The 21307-nt window shown below is 52.3% G+C and overlaps 1 protein-coding gene across 1 annotated transcript in view; it reads left to right on the top strand.

Annotated features, from left to right (window-relative positions):
- Positions 1 to 21307, top strand: part of ABCA4 (ATP binding cassette subfamily A member 4) — a 134399-nt gene that overhangs the window by 19817 nt on the left and 93275 nt on the right. Inside the window, exons 6-7 of the mRNA XM_062193442.1 lie at positions 2852 to 3049; positions 18718 to 18807. Coding sequence (XP_062049426.1) covers positions 2852 to 3049; positions 18718 to 18807 — 288 coding nt within the window. The remainder of the gene's footprint in view (positions 1 to 2851; positions 3050 to 18717; positions 18808 to 21307) is intronic.

Genomic DNA, 21307 nt, shown 5'->3' with positions numbered 1-21307 from the left:
CGAAGGAGCCCGTGCCTGCTCTCCTGGCTTTTCAGACTCTGAGGTTTCACCGAAACTGGGCGAGGGGCCCCTCCAGGGGCACGGGGGAGGGGGGGAAGTTCCCGGCAAGGCCCTGCCCAGCTCCCTGTCCACCCACCCCGAGGGCAGGGGAGGTGTCGGCTGCGACACTGATCACTCATTTTCCCCTTGGCTTTCTCTTCGGCTCATAAAACATAGGTCCCGGCAATGACTGCCCCGACTTCCAGTCGGTAATAAAAGGGAGCTGGAGATAAGGGCAGGAATGTAGGGGAAATTTCTTCCTAGTTCCTGCTGAGGTGACAAGTGCTTCTCTCACAGCCGGCATGAGGACCGAGGCCTCAGGAGAGAGGTCACGCATGCGCAGCGTGGTTGGCTCCCTCTGCCCAGCACCCTGCCTCTGTGCTTGCTCCTCGGTCTGCGTGTCACCCTCTGACTCCTTGTCAGCCGTCCGCCAGGACTCTGGTCCTGATAGCACTGTCCTCTCTGGGAACCATGCTCTCTCTGCGCTGTCTAGTGAGGGAATGCACAGCTGTGCCATCCGGCATCCTTGTTAAACCTGGCACGTGTGTGTGCCTGACCATCGGGGCTCCGTACCCTGGTCCTTTCTGCTGGTGCCTCAACACAGCTCCCTTGGGGGAGTCCCGCCCCCTCTCTCCTAGGGAACCATCAGCCAAGGCCAGTGGTACAGCTCTCTGGCTTGTCCCCGCCTCACACCAGCCCTGGAAACGCCTGGACGTGGCGCAAGGCCTGTAAACCCTCTTTTCTTTGCCCTGCCCCTCTTCCCTACCTGCCAAAGAGCTCACAGGTAGTGGTTAAGCTCGGGCTTCGAACTCCAGCAAGACCACACACTTAGCTGTGTGACCTCGGGCAGGTTCATTAACCACTCTGTGCCTGTTTCCCCACTTGTGAAATGGACATGATACAAGCACCTACCATGTCCCTTGGACTAAAATAATTCATGTACGCACAACACACAGAGCAGTGCCTGGCACCCAGCAAATGTTCAATCCATGCTACCTATGTCTACTCTGCTAAACACTCTCTGGCCTCAGTACCCACCAGGTCAGGCTGTTTGGGTGCCTGCATTTCTAGCCAGCTGGTGAGCTCTGGGGTGGATGGGACTCTGCCTTGCGGCCACCACCCTCATCCCGGCACGTGGGGAGGCCAGTGAGCAGGCGCTGAATGGACACATAGCAGCATGAGAGACAGACAGGGACCGATTTTCTCCAGTCCCCCAGCCCCTCCCCTGGAGTATGAGGCGCTTGGAGTCCCTCACAACCCACCCCCCCCAAACTCTTTCAGCTGCTAGGATTAGAGGTGAGGGTGGAGATCTGGTTGGGGCTAGGAAGTGAGATGTAGACAAAAGACAGAGGTCATGTTGGAGCCCGCAGCCAGCCCCAGCCCGTGGGCTTGCAGGATCCACACCAAGCCCCAGCAGCCAGCATTTGCTTAGGACCAGCCTCCCTGGTACAGTTGAACAGATCCCACACCAGGGTGGCAGAGCCTGGGCCTGCGTGGCTGTCCAGCCCAGACAGCCCTGCGATCGGAAGCCACAGGAAGACTACAACGCCCGGGGAGTCTTGGGGATTTGGTGATAGCACTTAGGGTCTTGTCCGCTGCAGCAGCCCAGTGGCTGTGCTGGTGCCCAAGGGTCCCTGAGCAGGATGAGGGCCCCTCTTACCACCTCAGCCTCCAGAATTCATCCTGGAGATGGTGCCCAAGTGTCCCTGGCGGGGCGCTCCCTGGGAGCTGTAGGGCACTGGCAGGGCACGGGGTCTCCAGATCAGCAAGGATGCTTTGTGACCTCTGAACTTCAGACTCACAAGTAAATTTTCAACTCAGTTGGGTCCCTTTTAGACCTGCTGGGGGGACATACTTACACCAAAAAACAACTCATAGTTTATCTGAAATTCAAATTTTACTAAGTGTAAAAATTTTACTATTCCTACTCTAAGTCTGATGAGAAAGGCAGGAAGGGGTGGGTCATTTGCATCGCTACAGGTGGTTTCTGGCTGCTCCTCCACCTCGGCTTCAGGAAGAAGGGCTTGCTGGCAGCTGCGCATTGTGCATGAAGAGGCAGCTCCTGGGGCAGGCACTGTGGTGCAGCAGAATAAGCTGCCCGCCTGTGGCTCCCGCCTCCCATAACGGAGTGCCAGATGGACCCAGCTCCCTGCTGCTGCATCCTGGGGCAGCAGATAATGGCATCCATGTGGGAGACTGGGATGGCGTTCCTGACCCCTGGTTTCAGCTGGGCCCAGCCCCAGCTGCTTTGGACATTTGGGGAGTGAACCAGCAGACGGAAGATCTGCCTCTCAAGTCGATGGGAAAATAAACATTAAAAAAATAAAATAAATGGCCGTGTGATAAAATGAAGCAGGCTGGGGGCGGTGTGTGGATTTCCTGAGTCGGCTCTAGCAAATGACCACAAACACAGTGGCTAAAAAACATAGTGCTTATGATCTCGTGGTTCGGAGACCAGAAGTCTAGCAGGCCAGAAGCCAGCACAGCCGCCATCCCTTGTGGGGAGCCTGGAGGGAAATCGGCTTTCTGGCACTTGCCAGCTCCCAGGCCGGCCATGGTCAAGTGCTCACATCACGTTCCTCAGACGTGGCTTTCTCTGTCTCCCTCTTCCACAGGTTTCAAGGACCCTGTGATTACACAGGGCCCACCTGACCACCCAGAACAATCTGCTTGTTTTAAAAGCAGCTAATTAGCAGCCTCCATTCCCTCTGCCACGTCTCAGAATGCACCCCAGTTTCTGTGGGTTAGCCGGCGGCGTCTCTCGGGGCGGGGGTGGAGCCGGGGTTCTCAGGGTCACTTCTCCTCCCTGCAGTTTGCTCACGGAGTCCCAGACCTGGCGCTGAAGGACATCGCCTGCAGCGAGGCCCTCCTGGACCGCTTCCTCATCTTCAGCCAGCGACGTGGGGCGCAGACCGTGCGTGGTGCCCTGTGCTCCCTCTCCCAGGGCACCCTGCAGTGGATGGAGGACACCCTCTATGCCAATGTGGACTTCTTCAAGCTCTTCCGCGTGGTAAGTGGTAGGGCTGGCTGCTTGGCCCTCGGAAGGTGATTTGGGGGCACTCATGAGCCCATGCTGTGTCTGGGTCGGTGGCTTGGGGACCTGGGAGTCACTGCAGGTCCACTGCTAGGTGTGTGGTTGTGGCGGTTTGTGTCTGCTCCAGGTGGAACTCGTGCTCCCCACTGCCCCCAGCAGGGTGGCCGATAAAGGAGCTCACCTGCAGATGCCCAGCCAGGTGATGGCGGGCAAGACGTTTAACCATTCTGGCCCATTGCTCGTCTGTATGACGACTATGGTGTGTGGTAGTGGGAAAGGGATTTTTCCACAAGTGAGAGCTTTTATCCTCCTTCTTTGGACTCTGATCCTGACCCCAAATGTTGCTGCTGTTTCACGATAGAATAAAAAAAAGTCATCATCTCAACAATGTAGACAGACAGCCCTGACCTAGCTCACCCTGTTCCCAGACGGCCTAGGACCCGATCAGCTCCCCTCCTCTGCTGCCAGGGGAAGGTGAGGAGGAATTCTACAAGGGAGGTACGGAGCAGAGGCTCTCAGGTTGCAGAGTGCATGAAAGTTACCAGGGAATTTGGTAAAAGATGCAAGTTCCGAATTCCCAGCCCCAGAGACCTTGCAGGAGGAGAGCTGGGCTCGGCCAGAATGCGCCGTTGGCTTAGGGGATCCTGGTGGCGGTGCCCAGAGGTCTCACGGTCAGAACCGCCCAAACCTGGCATCCTTCCGCGGGGACGCGTCACGTATGTCTAGCCTTGAAGGGTATACTGTGTTGCTTTGGTGTCTGCCTACTTTTAAATTTCTGGAGCTGTGTCGTGGGGTACATCACTCACTAAGAACTTAATCGAGGAAATTGTGTTTATGTTGTTTCTCCTTGGCTCTCTCAAGTCCCAGAAAACCCACTCTGCTGCTCTGAAATCAAAGCAAGCTGTGCGCTGTTCAAAACGAAACAGACTAAAAGACCCTACCCTTGCTAGGAGACTCTCCCCTTCATGCCTCTGTAAGGTGACTTCCCCTGGGCATGGGCTCCCTGTCCCCAGCCCAGCAGCACAGGCCTCCAGAGCAGGTGAGAGCGCTCAGGACCTGGGGACTCCGACACGCGGACGCTCCCCGCGCTGACTCCCGGAGAACAGAAAGCCTCGCCGCCTATCGACCTGCCCAGAGTTTCCAACAGAGCCGGCCCAGGTTTCCAACAGTTTCCAACACACTCCTTGGTTTGTTTTCAGAGGCAGACAGAGGAGGGTAAGAGGACAAGGAGCCCTTATTCCGAGCAGCTGACCCTAGCACGGCCCGGAGAAGGGGCCCTGTGTCCGCAGAGCTGCCGAAGCTCCGTGTCCGGGCAGTAACGCTCGTATGCCCCAGCAGGGCAGGATCTATGATGTCTGTGTGCCTGGCCTTTGCGAGCAGGTCTCAGGCCACCAGGGTGCCTGGGATCATGCAATCGTCCTGTCACTAAGAAGGATTGGGCCTCACTTCTCTTCTTGAAGCACCTTGGCCATCGATGTAGGGAATGTCCCGAGGGGGGCCTGACCCAGAACCCTGGACGTAAGAGGATAAAAGGGCACCGGGGAGAAACTTTCCATTCGTGACCGGACGCTAAACTCAGGCCACTGACAGTGTTTACTTGTCAGACCAGAATGTCTGTCCTTCTGCCCTGGCCTTGCTGCCCTGGCAAGTGCTCAGGTCCAGAGAGCAGAGCCCAGTGCTGGCCAGTTGCCCTCAGCGACCTGGGAGAGGGTCCTGTGTGCTCGCCTGCTGCTCACAGCACCTGCTGGAAGCCAGACACTGAGCTGAGGCCCCCCCCCCCCCCCCCCCCCCGGCTGCAACCCAGCCGCAGGCAACACAGGGACCAGACACAAGCAAACCGGCCACTTCACAGCAGGGAGGCCTGGGGAGACCAGCAGCACCTGCCCCTAGGACAGTGCCTCCCAGGCTTGGGCTGCACCTTGAACCTCAGAGGAGCTTTGAGAAACCACCAGCGCCTGCACCCATGCCCAGACATTCTGACTCAGTTGGCTTAGGGTGCAGCCCAGACCTCAGTCATTTTTTTTTCCCAAGATTTATTTATTTATTTAAAAGGCAGAATTAGATCTTCCTTCCACTGGTTCATTCCCCAGATGGCCACAATGGCCTGGGCTGGGCTGGACCAGGTCAAAGCCAGGAGCCAGGAGCTCCATCCGGGTCTCCCAGATGGGTATGCTGCCTTCCCGGGCACATCAGCAGACAGCTGGCTAGGAAATAAAGCAGCGGGAACTCCAACCGGCACCCATATGGGATACTGGCGTCGCAGACAGCGGCTTAACCTGCTATACTACGATACCTGCCCCTGGACTTCAGTATGTTCTAAAGTTTCCCAGATAATTCCAAAGACCAGCCAAGGTTGAGAATCACTGGCGTGGAGCCTAGGAGTTTGACTTATCAAATTCTGTAGCCCAAGCATGATAGCGGCAGTACCCCAAATGCTTCTGAGGCTTCAAGGCACTGATCACCCCCTAAGATGGAAGTGCTGTATAGACACGGCCTCCCTCCAGTTCTCTTACAAAGCCAGCATGCTTCAGAGCCTGACGGGGATGGATAAGGAGGAAGCCCAGGTGGGAGGTGGCCCCCCTGGCTGTCCTGTCCTCTGCTCGGGCTCTGGAGGGGCAGCCCTGGCCGCAGGATACCCAGGTCCGATTTTCTGGTGCCCTGGCAATGTGCTTCTCCCCTCGACAAATGCATAGAGCAGCTAAACAATTTTTTTTTTAAAACATTGACTAATAAAGGAATCAAAAAGAAATTACAGGCATTAAGATGGGATTTAGCTTTTATTGCTCCCGTACCCAGGCTATCAGTAGTGTTCTTTGAAAAAAATGACCCCGAGGCAGGCCAGAAAGACTCAGGACAGACCCCCTGATCCTCAGAGGAGGCTGGGCCAGGCAGGGCCGCTCTGAGGCGGGAAAGGCCTCCTGGGCTGGGCTGTTGTTGCAGCTGCTTTGGCGGGCAGCCACGCTCAGCTCTGGTGCGGGAATGCTGGCCTCTGTGCTGGGCCTTCCTCATGCGCACATAGGCCAGTGTATAAATAAGGTTTTATTAAATGCACGCCAGTTCTCATTAACCAAGAGGGAGAAATGTTAGTAAACCACTGTGACGGCACCTGCCCCTGTTGTGGAAGGAGCCAGGGTGGTGGGGGAGGGGAGTGGGGGGTGCAACCTCGAGACCCTGCAACCCATGGAGCCCAGAGATTAGGGAGGTGGGGGCGGGGGTCCTAGGGCCAGCACCAGCTGGGACCAGCTGTGTTTTCCCCTGATCCCTTGGAGATCCCAGTGAGTGTTGTCATCCTCCAACAATGCAAATGCGGCACCCATGGCTGCGTGCACACTCACACACTCACGTGTTCTTGCACATGCACACGGCACAGGCAAACTGGTGACCCAGAGGGGCTGGGCAAACAAGACACCAGGTGCCTGGATTTTCCCGAATGAGATGTAGCTTCTCACTTTCACCGGGGTTGAGACAGCTCCAAGGAGTTCCTCTTCCCTTGCCACCTTTCCCGGGGCTCAACAGCGCCAGCTTGAAACCCAGCAGCCCAGACCTGGGCCCGAGGTGTCACTACTGCCAGCACCACCTGAAAGGGTTTGCACCTCGTAAAAAGCCTCGGGGCCAGTTTCAGGTGAGGGGTTGGGACGAGTCCCATCTGATTTGGCCCCAGCCTGCCTGCCCCTGCTCCGCCCGCGCCCCCTCCCCCAGGTCCTTCCTGTTTTCCCTCTGACTCTGTGTGCAGCTTTGAAATCTTGCTGAGAAGCAAATCTGTCCCTTCAGCTTTGAATGTTTATTTGTGGAAGTTCAGCAGGGGGACTGAGGGGGGTGCCAAGACCAGCCAGCTGCTGGGAAAGTGCAGTCACCCTCCCTCCCCACCATGGGCCTGGGTTGAGGGGCTGCGCAACCCCGGCTCTCGAACACACCCACGCCTGCGTTTGTCGCCAGCTCACTTTGATCCTTTCTTTCCTTCCCCCCACCATATTCGGGTGCTGGTTTTGCTTTTCTGACTTTGTTTACCTGTGGCTCTTGGACCATGGGTGCTGAACACTGAGTTCCAGGAGAGAAAGGACTTAGTCTTGGGTCCTGACTGTGAGCTCCCATCGATGTCCGGCTTGGTGCTTGGCTCTGCTCCCTGTGTTCCTGGATCACGAGGAATAAGTAGAGCAGACCACTGGCTGCCCGGTGAGAGCCACCACGGTTTTGTGCTCAGGGTCATTGGCTGCTGTTTGTTAAATTTCAACTCCGCGTTTGCATTTGGGGTGAAGTTTCTGGGAGCCCCCTCCTCCAGGATTTTAAAATGAGGCGTCCTCCTGACTTGCATAGTGATTTCCTCTCTCTTCACATGTCTAAGTCTTTGGATCCTGGATTTTCTCCCCTTCCTGGGTGAAGGCTTGCAGAGGGAGGAGAGAGGTGAAGGCCAAGGACTGGCACCACCCGAGGGCAGCGGGGCTGTTGGCTGGACACAGAGCTAGGTTGGAAAATGGGTTCCTTGTGCTCTTGAAACTGATGAAGCTGCTGCAAGGATATCTGATTCTGAGCGCTCACACTTGCTCTGCCTACATCTACAAAAATTGTGTTGCAGCCGACATGTCCCCTGGGCGGATGGATTTCAATAAAGAAGACATAGAAATAAGAGAGGATCTTTAATGTCCACTAAACGGGTGCAAGGCCTATGGGCCTGGCATTTGCCTGCCAGGATTTGTTTTAGGCACCGGGTATGCAGTAGGCCAGATTGCTTTTCGTGACAGATCAGATGTTGTTACTATGGATTTCAAAAGAAAGTACTGAGAGGTCAAAACTCAAGTGGCTTAAGACATGAGCAGGCCCCTGGGAGAGCAGCCCTTCAGGGTAGCAGGGCCTGGGGTCCCGGCCTTTATTCTCTAAGTGTGGACCCAGCACTTGCAGCCGGGCCCAGGCACATTGTTTCTAAGAAGTGTTTTAGCTCCTGATGTTTCTTTACAGAACAGGAACCCTTCACCTTCATATGGTTTAAGATGACCTTGAGTAGCTGTCAAGGGCTCCAGACTTCTCCTCTAGGGAAATGCGAGTTTGTATAGACACAGTCACACAGCAGATGGGAGGTCAGGGAGCTGAGGCAGCCATGCCCCAGGTTCAGAGCTTTTGCATCAAACTCTTCCCCACCTATCACCAATGTCCATCCTTTCCTGAAAGGTCCCAACACAGCCACAGAGTCTCCCCCATCCCTATGAACTAATCAGTGTCTCCTTGCTGGGGCACACAGGCACCTCCCAGTGGCCGGGAGCCTGGGTCCTGTCTGTGGGTCAGCACATACCTTGCTGCCATTTAAAAGGGACCTCAGCCTTCCTGTCTGAAATGGGGATCCTAAGCCCTGCTCTGTGTGTCAGAGGGTCACATTAGAGAAGAGCTGGAAAGGCTCCTGGAAGCGCAGAGACTTTGCTGGGACCGAGGCAAGCACAGCTGCCCTGCAGAGGATCCCTGCTCCCCCATCTCTTCCGTCCCTGGCCCCCTCCCCCCGGGTGGAGGCCTCGCTCACGGAGGCAGCTTCCGATCCCAAGCTCCCTCGTGCTTTCATCAGCCACGGATCTGAGGAGAGAAGACACTGCAGGGTAAAAGGGGCTTAGAGTCTGTTAGGCCAAGGAATGTCCCCTAACTGACCTGTGCCCACAGCCCAGAGCCCAAGCTCAGGTCACAGGCTCTGCCCCTCCAGGCCTGGGAGACAGCAAGTCTCTGGGGCCTCTCCCAGCAGAGACAGCTTGGCGAGTCTGCCCCTGCCCCCAGTCCCGGTGGCCGAGTCTGAATTCTCCACGGGTGACGCATTTCCTAGCACTCGGGGTGTCCCCTCCTGGCTGCCCCTTCCCCACCGAAGCCAGCTTCCTCTCTTTTCATCTGGTGCTTAATGACTGTCAAGTTGCAACAAACAGGCCTCAACGCCACATTCTCCCAGTTGCTCAGCAACGACTTCCCTCCCGGATGAATCTGGACTTCCTGTAGCTGCAGCCCAGGACCGCACAGGGCGGCTGCCCTTGGTTTGCTTTGCACCTCTGGCCGGGGTGCTTCCGAGCTAGCAAGCTAGCAGCCCTTGCCCCAGAACCTTCCTCTGGCTCCCAGAGGCCGTGTCCTCCCCGTGAAGGCTCTTGGAAGCCGAGGCTGCCCGTGTTCCCTTGTGTATCCTCAGCCTAGAAACAAATACTGCTTCCAGATAGTCTGAATCACAGAAAGTAAAACAGAGTTCAACTCCTGAGACCTTCCTACGCGTGGGGGTAGAGTGACATCTGTTTGATGAACCCACTGTTTGAAAACATCAAGGGCCAGCACTCAAGGTGTGTTGGAACTGACATGCTTTATTCTGTGTGTGTGTAAAATAGGACACAATCTCAGGGAAAAAATCTGGGTTTTTTCTCTGACCCAGAGATCAAGGCTCAGGGGCTGCTCAGACCAACCACGGTGGGGGAGGTGGACCCTTTCATAGTCCTGTTTGTGCCTCCTATCTTCCTTGGGAGGTCCCATCAGAACTTGAACTTGGGTTGACAGTTCTGAGCCCAGTCATAAGTCATGGAAAGGTTACTCATTATTTGGGAAATTAAGATAATGTGTCTGACATAGAAAGCTGTGGGGAGGGAGAGAGAGAGAGAGAGAGAGTGAGAGAGAGAGAGAGAGAGTGTGTGTGTGTGTGTGTGTGTAGGGATGATACTTGCCATTTTTGTCTGTGACCTTTTTTTCCAAAGAATGCTTTCATATTTCCATTCAAATAAACTTACAGTATCTCCCAGTTCTTCAGACAAGAACAATTTATGTGCATTTGCGCAGATAAGGGGAGAAGGGACCCAAAGGAAGAGGAGAGCCCTGGGAAAGTTCTGGTACAAATTCCGGCCACGTCAGCGAGGCAGCTGGGTGGCTGGCTGCAGGTGGAAGGTCCCTGGGGCGGGCCCTGTTGTGAGATGGAAGTGGTGTCTCGGAAGAAGGTGTGAGTACAAGACCCTCATGACTCGGCACCTCTACTGTGAAGGGCCAGGGAGGGAACAGAGCAAGGGTGCCAGGGACGTAGCAAGAGTCCAGGAAATATTTCACTAATGAATATGCGATGTTATTAGGAACATCAGAGAAGAAAGTGTTTACCAGGCATGTATGGATCTCAAGCTGCCAGGCCCCCTCGTTCCTTCTCCCCCACGTTCCTGGCCTCACTTTTACCTGGCACTCTGTTAATTTCTCTCTGGCTGGCTCACATTTCTCTCCCTATGCGGAATCCCTGGCTCTCCTCTTCCAACCAGACGCTGCCCTCCCCCTCAGGATCATTGCAGGTGATTGTCACCTGCCCCGCCCCCAGAGGGAAATAACCACCTCTCCCGGTGGGTTGCCACCAAGTCTGGTAGAGCAATCTCTCATGGAACCTGAAACCTCAGCAGATTTCATTCCCCTGCCCCCTTTTTCTGACTAGATGATAGTTTACTCACAAATTGACATAACACTTATTTATTGAGCACCTACTGTGTGCTATGCCCTGAAAATATAAAAGCAAAACAAAGCTATCCCTCTGCTTAATGAGTTAACAATTTACTGCAGAGAGAGCTGCATAAAAATAATAGCAAACCAATCTAAAAGTGATCAATAAATGCACTAGAAATTTATATTTTTATTTATTTGAGTGATAGAGTTATAGACAGAGAGAGGGAGAGACAGAGAAAGGTCTTCCATCCACTGGTTCACTCCCCAAATGGCTGCAACAGCCAGAGCTGAACCGATTCAGAGCCAGGAGATTCTTCTGGGTCTCCCACATGGGTGCAGGGGCCCAAGGGCTTGGGCCATCTTCCACTGCTTTCCCAGGCCATTAGTGGGGCGCTGGATCAGAAGAGGAGCAGCCAGGGCATGAGCCCATGACCATATGGGTGGGATGCCAGCACCACAGGTGGAGGTTTAGTCCTCTATGGCACAGCGCTGAGCCCTGTCCTAGAAATTTTCAGAGCAGCCTGGAGGGGCACGTAACCCAATAGCAAGGAGGGCAGGAAGAGCACAGTGATGAGGAGAGAAGGCTTCCTAGAGGAGGTGGACGCATTTCCAGTGACTTGATTCTGGCCACGCATGGTGTCTACAGGCCACAAACTTTGCAGAGGTTACAAAAATGTTTGAGACTTGAAGAGAAGAAAAAAAAAACTTCTAAAAATAAAAAACATATAGAACATTTAAGGAAGGTTATGTTATTCAGCTTTGCTGTGAAGTTTAGTATTTACAGAATGTGAAATTTAAAAGCCAGTTTACAGACGAGGCCTTCACACTTTCTCAACCTTCCTACTGACTGATGGCTGAGAAATCCTACGAGATCATTCATTGAGTTGCTAGAGACCAAGGAATTTCAAGAGCAAAATTAAGAGCCTCAAAAATGTGCATTGATACAGGCACAGATAAAGAGAGATAGATAGAGACATAAGTGCTTTCCAATCTGTTGAGTTTGCTGTGGGATAAAGCTTCCCGGTCACGTATGCCTGGATTCAGGCATGGAGAGAAGACGTCCGCTTAGGTAAAATGCCACGGACGGTCGCCAGCCACAGTCAAACGAGGAGCTCAGAAAGAACAAGCGGTAATCAAAAGTATTAGGAGCTGGTGACTGAGTTACTTCATGTCCAGATTCTCTGGACGCTTGAGTGTGACAATCCCTTAGTGTCTGTGCCGCTGGGCTCCTGGCCCGTTAGCAGCCTTCCTGTCCATCAGACGACGTTGCTTTTTCCCTGCTAGCCTTTTGAGCCCGGTGCTGGATTTCAGGTCCTTCAGGGTCCCGTGGCTACCCTGTCTGCAATCTGAGTGCTCATCCTTCCTCGACTCACGCGCAGCACTGGTTTCTGGATCTCTGGGCTGGAGATCTGCACAATGGGATAGGAACGGCGCAGAGTCACTGTTGCTTCCCAGGTGGAAGGTGGTGCCATCGGCTGAAGGAGGGTGTGCAGACACAGAAGCTGGCCTGGGAAGATGATGTGATCAGTTCAGGAGGTGCTGGGTCCAAGCAAATGTCCCGCAGATGGTTGGGTGTGCGGGTCTGAAGCTGTGGAGGGAAGTTTGGGTTGGAGGTGCAGATTTAGAAGTCATCAACAGGGCCGGTGCCGTGGCTCAACAGGCTAATCCTCTGCCTTGCAGCGCCGGCACACCGGGTTCTAGTCCCGGTTGGGGCGCCGGATTCTGTCCCGGTTGCCCCTCTTCCAGGCCAGCTCTCTGCTATGGCCAGGGAATGCAGTAGAGGATGGCCCAAGTGCTTGGGCCCTGCACCCGCATGGGAGACCAGGAGAAGCACCTGGCTCCTGGCTTTGGATCAGCACGATGCGCCGGCCGCAGCGGCCATTGGAGGGTGAACCAACGGCAAAGGAAGACCTTTCTCTCTGTCTCTTTCTCTCTCACTATCCACTCTGCCTGTCCAAAAAAAGAAAAAAGAAAAAAAAAAAAGTCATCAACAGAAGGGTAGCAGGTTGGGAGGCAGGCGTTTGGTCTATAATTAGGATCATGCTTGGGACTCCCCTTTCCCATATTAGAGTGCCTAAGTTTGAGTCTCTGCTCTGCTCCCAACTCCAGCTTTGGGAAGTGAAACAGCAGATAGAAGATCAATCTCTCTCTCTCTCTCTCTTTCTCTTTCTCTTTTTCTCTTTTTCTTTCTTTCTCTTTGTCTTTTTCTCTTTGTCTCACTGTTTCTCTGTCTCTCTCTCTCTCTCTCTCTCTCTCTGCTTTTCAAATAATTTTTATTAAAAAAGTAACAGGTTATGTAATAAAGGGAGTGAGACTACTCAGGGAGAGAGTGCAGGCCCAGAGGAGCAAGGGTGAGGAGGCCCTTAGGATCTTTGATATTAAGAAGAAGGAGAAGATGGAGGAGATCGTGGGAGAGGCAGAAGAAAGCAAATCGAATCCGGCTAGAGCAATGCACTGATGGCGACAGAGAGAAAAGGGCACTGTCTAAAGCTTCAAGACGGGATAAGCATTCAGTGCAGCGATTACGACGCCGCTTGGCATAAGCGTGTGCCAGATCAGAGTGCCTGGGCTCCAGTCCTGGCTCCACTCTGCTTCCAGCTTCCTGCTAATGCAGACACCAACACCGGGAGGCAGCGGTGACAGCTCAAGTACTTAGTTGTTGCCACCCACCTGGGAGACCTAGATTGGCTTCCTGGCTCTGCCTGGCCCAGCCCCAGCTGTTGTGGGCATTTGGGGAGTCAACCAGTAACAGACGATATCTCTGTCTGTTTTTATCTCTGACTCTCTGCCTTTCAAATAAAAATGATTTTTTAAGTGTCAGCAAAAACAGAGAGACCTGAAAACACAAAACCAGAACTATCCCATTAGATTCCCGCAGGAGGAAACGGGGGTTCTGGCTAAAGCATCTCGGTGCTGGTGGGAGAGTGAAGATGAGCAACGTGGACTGTGCTCTAAGCAGTGTGGGGTTACAGGGTGCAGGAGGAAGTGAGACTGCAGCCATGGAGGGGGCGGGATCAGAGGGAGATTCCTTCTCCCCATGATGAGAGTCCCGATCATCTGCATGGCGAGGGGCAGGCTCAGGTACACCAGTGAGATCCTTGAAGGTGCTGTGTCCACAGACGATCAATGTGATCTGTGTGATGACATCACTTAGAAACGGCCATTGGCTGTGAGTAACAAAGTGCTGGAGTCCTGTGTGGTCACCCGGGAGAGGTGTGGGGCTGACTCTGCGGGTCTCCTTGCCAGCCTGGGCTCCTCTCTATCCCCCTCAGCATCCCCAGGGTGTGATACCTGCCCCACCTCCCCCAGCACAATGCTTGGGGCAGGCAGTGCCAGGGCAGAGGGCTCTCCTGTAAGAGATCATTTCCAGAAGACCCCGCCCCTGCCATGATTCAGAGTTGTTTGCAAGGAGGGCTGGGAAGTGTTTAGTAGCCAGGTGTAGCCAGGTGTTATCATCTTCAGCAAAACTGATCAGACAGCACCCGTCTCTTGTAGCACGGACGCTGGTCATGCAGTGCTAGGCCATGTTTGTGGAGGAATGCTTCATTCTTTCTTGTGTGGTCTTTCTTATGCTTCCTTTATTGATTTATTTAGAACTCTTAGTAACAGGGTGATGAGAATGCAGGTGAGGTGAACGTCTCCCCCCAAAATTTATATGCTGAAATCCTTGTCCCCAAGGTAACGATGATAAGAGGCAGAGCCTCTGGAAAGTGATTGGGTCATGACTGGGATGAGTGCCCTCAGCAAAGAGACCCCAGGAAGCCGGCTTGCCTCTCCCACCACATGAAGACCCTCTGAGAAGGGGCCATCTGTGAAGCAGGAAACCCATGCTCAGCACCCACTGCCCCTGCCAGAGCCTGGATCTTGAACTTGCCAGCCTGCGGAACACTAGAAGCAATAGATTTCTTTTCAATACTTTGCTATTGTAGCTGGAATAGGCTTAGACAGGTCTGATCTCCTATTTTTGTAGCAAACACTTGCCCTTTAGGGAAAGCAGAGACACCATTTGGGACAGGTGTTCTATGAGCTCCTTTGTATTAGCTAATGTGACTGAACCACAAACTGGTCACAGTGTGGACGTCTGTAGAGCTGTCCGCTGGAGGAAAATATAAAATTGAATTGAAAGCTTGATGCTTGTGGAAAGAGATGTCTCAGAGTGTTAGCGGTAATGACCCTGGAGGGGAGGGTGGGAAGTTGTGGGGAGAACTCTTCATGGTCCTTCCTGGAAGTAAACAGGTGTTATTGTGGGAATCTTTTTTTAAGATTTATTTATTTATTTGAAAGGCGGAGTTTACAGAGAGAGGGAGACATATAGACACAGAGAGAGAGAGAGAGAGTCTTCCCTCTGCTGGTTCATTCCCCAAATGGCCACAACAGTTGGAGCTGGGCTTCTCTGAGGCCAGGAGCCAGGAGCTTCTTCCCAGTCTCCCACATGGGCGGAGGAGCCCACAGACTTGGCCACCTTCCTCCGCTTTCTGAGGCACATTAGCAGGAAACTACATTGGAAGTGGAGCAGCCAGGACTAGAACCGGTGCCCATATGGAATGCTGGTGCCGCAGGCGGCGGCTTTACTTGCTACACCACAACACCAGCCCCAGGGATCCTTTTATTAAAAAAGGGAAAAAAACTAGGTGTTCCACATCTGATTCAGAACATTGAGTTAGTGAATTTGAATGACTATGAATTTTCAGAAAGTCATTAATTTACTACTGTAAATCCAAATCTAATGAGACATCAACATAGAGGAATTTGACTATTTATTCTTCTTTAAAAAAGAGATTTATTTGAAAGGCAGAGTTACAGAGAAAATGAGAGAGACAGAGGTTTTTCCATCTGCTGGTCCTCTCCCCAAATGACTGCAATAGGCAGGTCTGGGCCTGCCTGAGCCAGGAGCCAGGAACTCCATCCAGGTCTCCCAAGTGGATGCAGGGGCCCAAGCACTTGGCCCATCATCTGCTGCTTTCTCAGGCACATTAGCAAGGATCTAGGTCTGAAGTGGAGCAGCTAGGACTTAAACTGGCGTTCCTGTGGGATGCTGGTATCACTGGTGGCTTAACCCACTGTGCTGCAACGCCGACCCCTCTTTACCCTTTTTAAGAAAGGCAACTTTAGAAGATTTGTGTGGCAGGGCTGTGACTGAACATTGATGAGTATTGTATCACAGCCTTCATGGTAACCTTCATTCTACTACCTGGCACATGGGTTTATGATTTGGTCTCCAGAGCTGCTGTAGAAAATGCAATGGATGGGATGATTGAGTGGTACAAAGGCAAAAAGACATCCTTGTCCTTAAGGATCATACCATCTCATTGGGTGTCGGGGGCATAAGCAATTATAATCCATCTGCTTGTTGCTATAATAAGAACATTTGCTTACTCATCAGATGCTCTTTGAGCGCCTAACGTGAGCACAGCAGCACAGATGCAGTTCCTGTTTACACAGAACTTAGAGTCAAGTGACAGAGACAGACAAGAGGCTAATTTCCAGGGCTGACGAGGGTGAGGAAGGAAATAAACAGGGCTCCTAAGAGAGCAGAGCGAGATAGGTACTTTTGATTGTGCTGAAGATGACCCTTAGGGGAAAGCAAACACTCTACACCCCAAATTTCCACTGGGACCACGCTGACTGCCTATTAACCCATCAGACTCCTCACACTCTCAGGACCAGCGCTGTGGGGTAGCTGGTAAAGCCGCCACCAGCAGCCCCAGCATCCCATATGGGCACTGATTCCACTCCTGATTAGCTCCCTGCTAATGCACCTGGACAAAGCAAGGAAAGATGGCCTGAGCACTTGGGCCCCTGTACCCACGTGGGAGGCCTGGATGAAGCTCCTGGCTTCTGCCTGATCCAGCCCGATCATTATGGCTATTTGGGAAGTGAATCAACAGATGGAAGATTCATTCATTCATTCTCTCTCTCTCTCTCTCTCTCTCTCTGTGTAACTCTTTCAAATAAATAAATACATCTTTATTAAAAAAGAGAGAGCATAGCAGGGCCTGGGCAAGTTGCAGCATGGAAGAAGGAGCATCTGGACCCCCCTAGGGGGCACCTGTCTTTCACAGGAGTCACTGTGCTAGGAATGAGGCTGGATGGACAAGTGGAAATGTTCCAGGCACACAGGGTGGGAGGAGGGGGAGGTGGGAGAGGGAGTTGAGGGCAGCTTGTGAGAGGCCTCTGTGTTCAGCATGGCCGTGACCTCCCCTCCTGGAAATGGGGGGGGGGGGCTGGCTTCTGAGCAGAGAATTGGCATAACTGGTTGGACTGTTAGGGAACCCTAGGCTCTTCTGTGAGGGTGCTTTGGAAGGGAGGAGACCATGGGCCAGGGAAGCAGCAGAAGGGCTGTTCTGGGAAGGAGGGGAACAAAGGCAATCATCCTGTTAGGGAAGAAAAAAAGGGGGGGCATTCAGTTAGTATTCATTTAAAGCTCTCTTCATTTTGTGTGCAAACAGCTTCTTATTTATGTTTAAAACTTTTTATTATAGAAGTGTGTAAAGAAGTATAATCACATCATGAACCCCCATGTACTTGTCACCCAGCGTTGACTACTATCCACATGTGGCTATTCTTGTTTTAATCATTCTCTTCCTACCCGCCCCCCAACATCCCTGCTAAAGTTTTTGGAAACAAATCATAGATAACATATCATTAATTCCCACATACTTCCCTAAGTATCTCTAACAGATCAAAACACGTGTCATAAAACCACATGCTGTGGTCACTCCCAACAAAATCAACAGTACTTCTTGCATATGATCGAGTACCCAGTCCATGTTCATGTTCCTCCAGTGGTAACAGCCGGGTTGTTTGGATCAGGTTGTCGACACGTTGCTTAGGTCTCTAGTTAGAGAGGGAAGGTGGTTGGGGGAAGAATGGACAAGATTGGTGATACCTTGCCACTGGCACACATGTGCACCTGCTTCCTTCCTTCTCGCTCTTCTCAGCCCCACCCTCCTAGGGGCTAAAACGGAAATGAAGGTGCTTTGCCCAGCATTCACTCAAGCCATTTCTAAGGTGCTGGCCGGCCAATGCTGAGGCCCAGGGTCAGATTAAAGAGGGAAGCTGCTTCCTAGGGCACAGCCTCCGTGCCGTTTCGCCATTGACTCCCTTGGAAAATTCTTTCCCTGTCTGCTTTGTGTGTCCCATGCCCAGCAAAGCCTTTCAGTACCCACTCAGATGCCAATGTCTCCCAACTGTGTAAAGTTTTTCCACAGTTGCGGGTGAGAATACAAAGGCCCTTGCACCTACGTGGGGAGAAAGTGGGGCAGAGCCAGGGCTAGGGAAGGGAACCTGGGCGGTCCCGGCCTGGCTGCACCTACTCCTTGGCTTTGCTCATTTGAGAGAACCACACTGGCAGCGAAGAAGCCACCGAGGCCTGTGGCCCACACATTCTCGGCTGGGGATCACGAGTCAAGCATATTAGAATGCGGATGCCAGGGCTCACTTCAGACCTCCTCACAGCGCACACTTGGGTTTGAAAACCACTATCTCAAAACTGAGACCGTGGTCCGCAAAGACCCGGATGGGATCAGTGATTCCGTCAGTTTTGGAACGACAAAGAATGAAGTCAATCAGGACTTGACGTCAGCTTCTGGTAAACCAGGATTCACCCTGGGCATGGAGGCAGCAGAGCTGTGGGCTTCCACGTCCCCTGTCAGCATGGAACATGCATGAGCGCCCTGAGCTGTTGCGTGGGCCGGGGTCAGGAAACCCTGCTGTCAGTGGGCGCATCCATTGGGGAGCTTCTGGTTCCTGCCAGCACAGCGTTAAATGTGGTGGGTGTGACTGGCGCAATCTGCTAGAGACAGTACTGTGAAGTAGAGGAAGACACACGGCTGCCTCGGAAAGGAAGCTGGGAGAGAGACGTGCACAAGGAGGCAGCCCCGAGGGGCATAGTTGGGCGCCTCCTTCCCGCTCGGGCAGCTGTGCGCCATGTTCCTTCCTCCAGGAGTCTTGCTCGGTGTTGCTAAGCCAGCAGTCAGAGTGTTACTTTGGTGTATTTAATGTCACCATGAAACTATTTGTGACTGACTAGCTCAGCAGGGTGACTTGGACTAGAGCCGTTGGTTTTCTCAAATAGATAAGAGCAGCTGGTTTCTAGAAGCAGAAACGGTCCTGTGAGCAGAAAGAGAGCAAAGAGTTTTTGAGCACACAGAGCAGAGGCCTGGGTGTGTGTGTGTAGAACCGTGGAGCACACTCTAATACATATCATTTGTTCCTGTCAATTACAGCTTCCCACAGTCCTAGACAGCAGATCTCAAGGTATCGATCTGAGATCCTGGGGAGGAATATTATCAGACATGTCACCGAGAATTCAAGAAGTAAGTGGCCCATTGCTGGTAATTATAGTTTCATTGCTTTTCTACCATTTTGTCATATATATCAAGTAATGTAATTGTACCTCACATCTGTTAAAGGAGAAATACATTTGATCCTTCTATCTAGCAATTTCAAAGCACCTGTTCATATTCCAGGTTATCCATGCTCCCAGGTAGGAGGCAAAAGGAAAGGAGCCATCATTCTGATTTCACATGAGGAAGAGACGCTGCTCGACAGAAGTAACTTGCCTGGTGTAGCCCAGGAGAGGACTGTGCTAGGTCTCTAGTACTAAGGTGATCTTACAATCCACCCAGACTCACACTGCCAGACACAATGGCACTGGAGGCACTGTCCCAACTGCTTGACCTAAACTGACTCATTTCATCCCTCCAAAATAATTTACTTTTTTTTGATTAAAGATGTACATTTTTTAAAAGATTTTATTTATGTATTTGAGAGGTTACAGACAGTGAGAGGGAGAATCAAAGAGAAAGGTCTTCCGTCCACTGGTTCACTCTCCAAATGGCTGCGACGGCCGGAGCTGTGCTGAGCCAGGTGCTTCTTCCCGGTCTCCCATGTGGGTGCAGGGGCCCAAGGACTTGGGCCATCTTCTACTGCTTTCCTTGGTCAGATCACAGCAGAAAGCTGGATTGGAAGAGGGGCAGCCAGAACTAGAACCGGCGCCCAAATGAGATGCTGACACCACAGGCGGAGGATTAACCTACTGTGCCACAGCACCAGCCCCAAGATGTGCATATTTGAATTAACATCTGGTTGTCAAGCCTTCTCCTATATAGAAAACAATCCTTTTGGGGCCAGTGCTATGGCACAGCAAGTTAAGTCACTGCCTGCAGTGCCGGCATCCCATATGGGTGTCGGTTAATGTCCCGGCTGTTCCACTTCCCATCCAACTCTCTACTGATACACCTGGGAAAGCAGTGGAAGATGGCTCAAGTGCTTGAGACCCAGCCACCTATGTGGGAAACCCAGAAGAAGCTCCTGGCTTCGAACTGGCCAAGCCCTGGCCATTGCAGCTATTTGGGGAGTAAACCAGAGGATGGAAGATCGATCGATCGATCTCTCTCTCTCTCTCTCTCTCTCTAACTCTGCCTTTGAAATAAATAAAATAAATTTTAAAAACCCAATTCTTTCTCTTGATGGTTGAGAAGTGCTGGGGATATGTTGGTGAACTGCCAGACATGGTCATGGCCACTGCCCTTGCACGCTACACAGTCCGACAAGGAAGAGCTGGGCAGTAAGCACTGCTCGTCCAGTGTGGTGAAGTGCTAAGACAGGGAGACAAAAGCTGAAACATCATTTCCCCCATCTCATTCCTCGTCAGTATTCCCAGCTGACTTGGGCTCAGCCAACTTGGGAAACCGCATGGTCGTCATCTGTTTTTCTGTAGCTAAGCTGAGCCTGAGCAGGGCAGCAGTGCGGGGCAGGGCACGTTCGAAGCGAGCCCACTGCAGCAATGGCCACCTGCTGCCGTGGGAGTCTCTGTTGAACATTCCTGTCTTCATAGCATTCGAAAAATGCATATCAGTGTGATGGGGTTGAAGTTGATAGAGAGTGTGAAAAAAATCCCCACGGCATAGCAATGCTCTCAGTTCTGGGTAGGAGTTCCAGAAGATGTCTCGCCTGTCTAGATAGCAAGTCTAAGCACTTGTGAACTAGCCTCAAGCAGATGGTCCACTTTATATTAATGGGTATGAGGCCATTTGACCCTGGAACAGCCCCCTCACCTCTGAATGCTTTGATTAGATGAGCAGCCTCATAATGGTAAAAGCCTCTTCTAAGACTGCCGTAAGGCTCGCTGCTGTTGAAGCCATTCGCAATTCTGACTTTATTGCTGAAGCACAGACTGTGACCCCAGGCGTGGCTCACTTGTGGACTGCACATGGCACTCCTCAGCTTCACAGGGCAGGTGCCGGCACGTGGACAGGGAGAGGGACGGCAGGTGAGCATCCCTTCCCACGGTGTGAGAACTGTCTTCAGGCTCACCTCACTGAGTCCTGGTGCTTTTAAAAATCCCCAAGTGCCTCTGAGAGTGAGAATATGGTGTGCTTGGGGAATAAAAGTGGCACTGGTTTTGTTTTGTATTTTTCCCTAAAGCAAAGCCAAATGGTATTACAGAAACCAAGATACCCTGGCAACTCCTACAAACTTGCACGTGGTTCTCAGCATTGCAATCTTCAAAGGATGAGGCCAACCAGTGCTACAGGCACCTGTGTGCAGAGCAGGTGACCAGCAGCCTCTTCTTAGTGGGCACAGAATTTAACAAGTGTTTTCTTCAAGAATGGAGACTTGATTATATAGTTGCAGGAAACCTCTCTCTCTCTCTCTCTCTCTCTCTCTCTCTCTCTCTCTCTCACTCACACACACACACACGGAGAGAGAGAGAGATCACAAGCCACACATTTGAGGGAAAATAGAAGAGTTTACATTTGACAAAGTTAAACTAATAAGAGGATATTTTCCAAATATAAGAAACTACATTCT

The sequence above is a fragment of the Lepus europaeus genome, chromosome 5 (assembly GCF_033115175.1).
Source record: "Lepus europaeus isolate LE1 chromosome 5, mLepTim1.pri, whole genome shotgun sequence".
NCBI classification, from domain to species: domain Eukaryota; kingdom Metazoa; phylum Chordata; class Mammalia; order Lagomorpha; family Leporidae; genus Lepus; species Lepus europaeus.
Note: the sequence above shows the minus strand (reverse complement) of the source record. Positions and strands in the feature narration are given on the sequence as shown.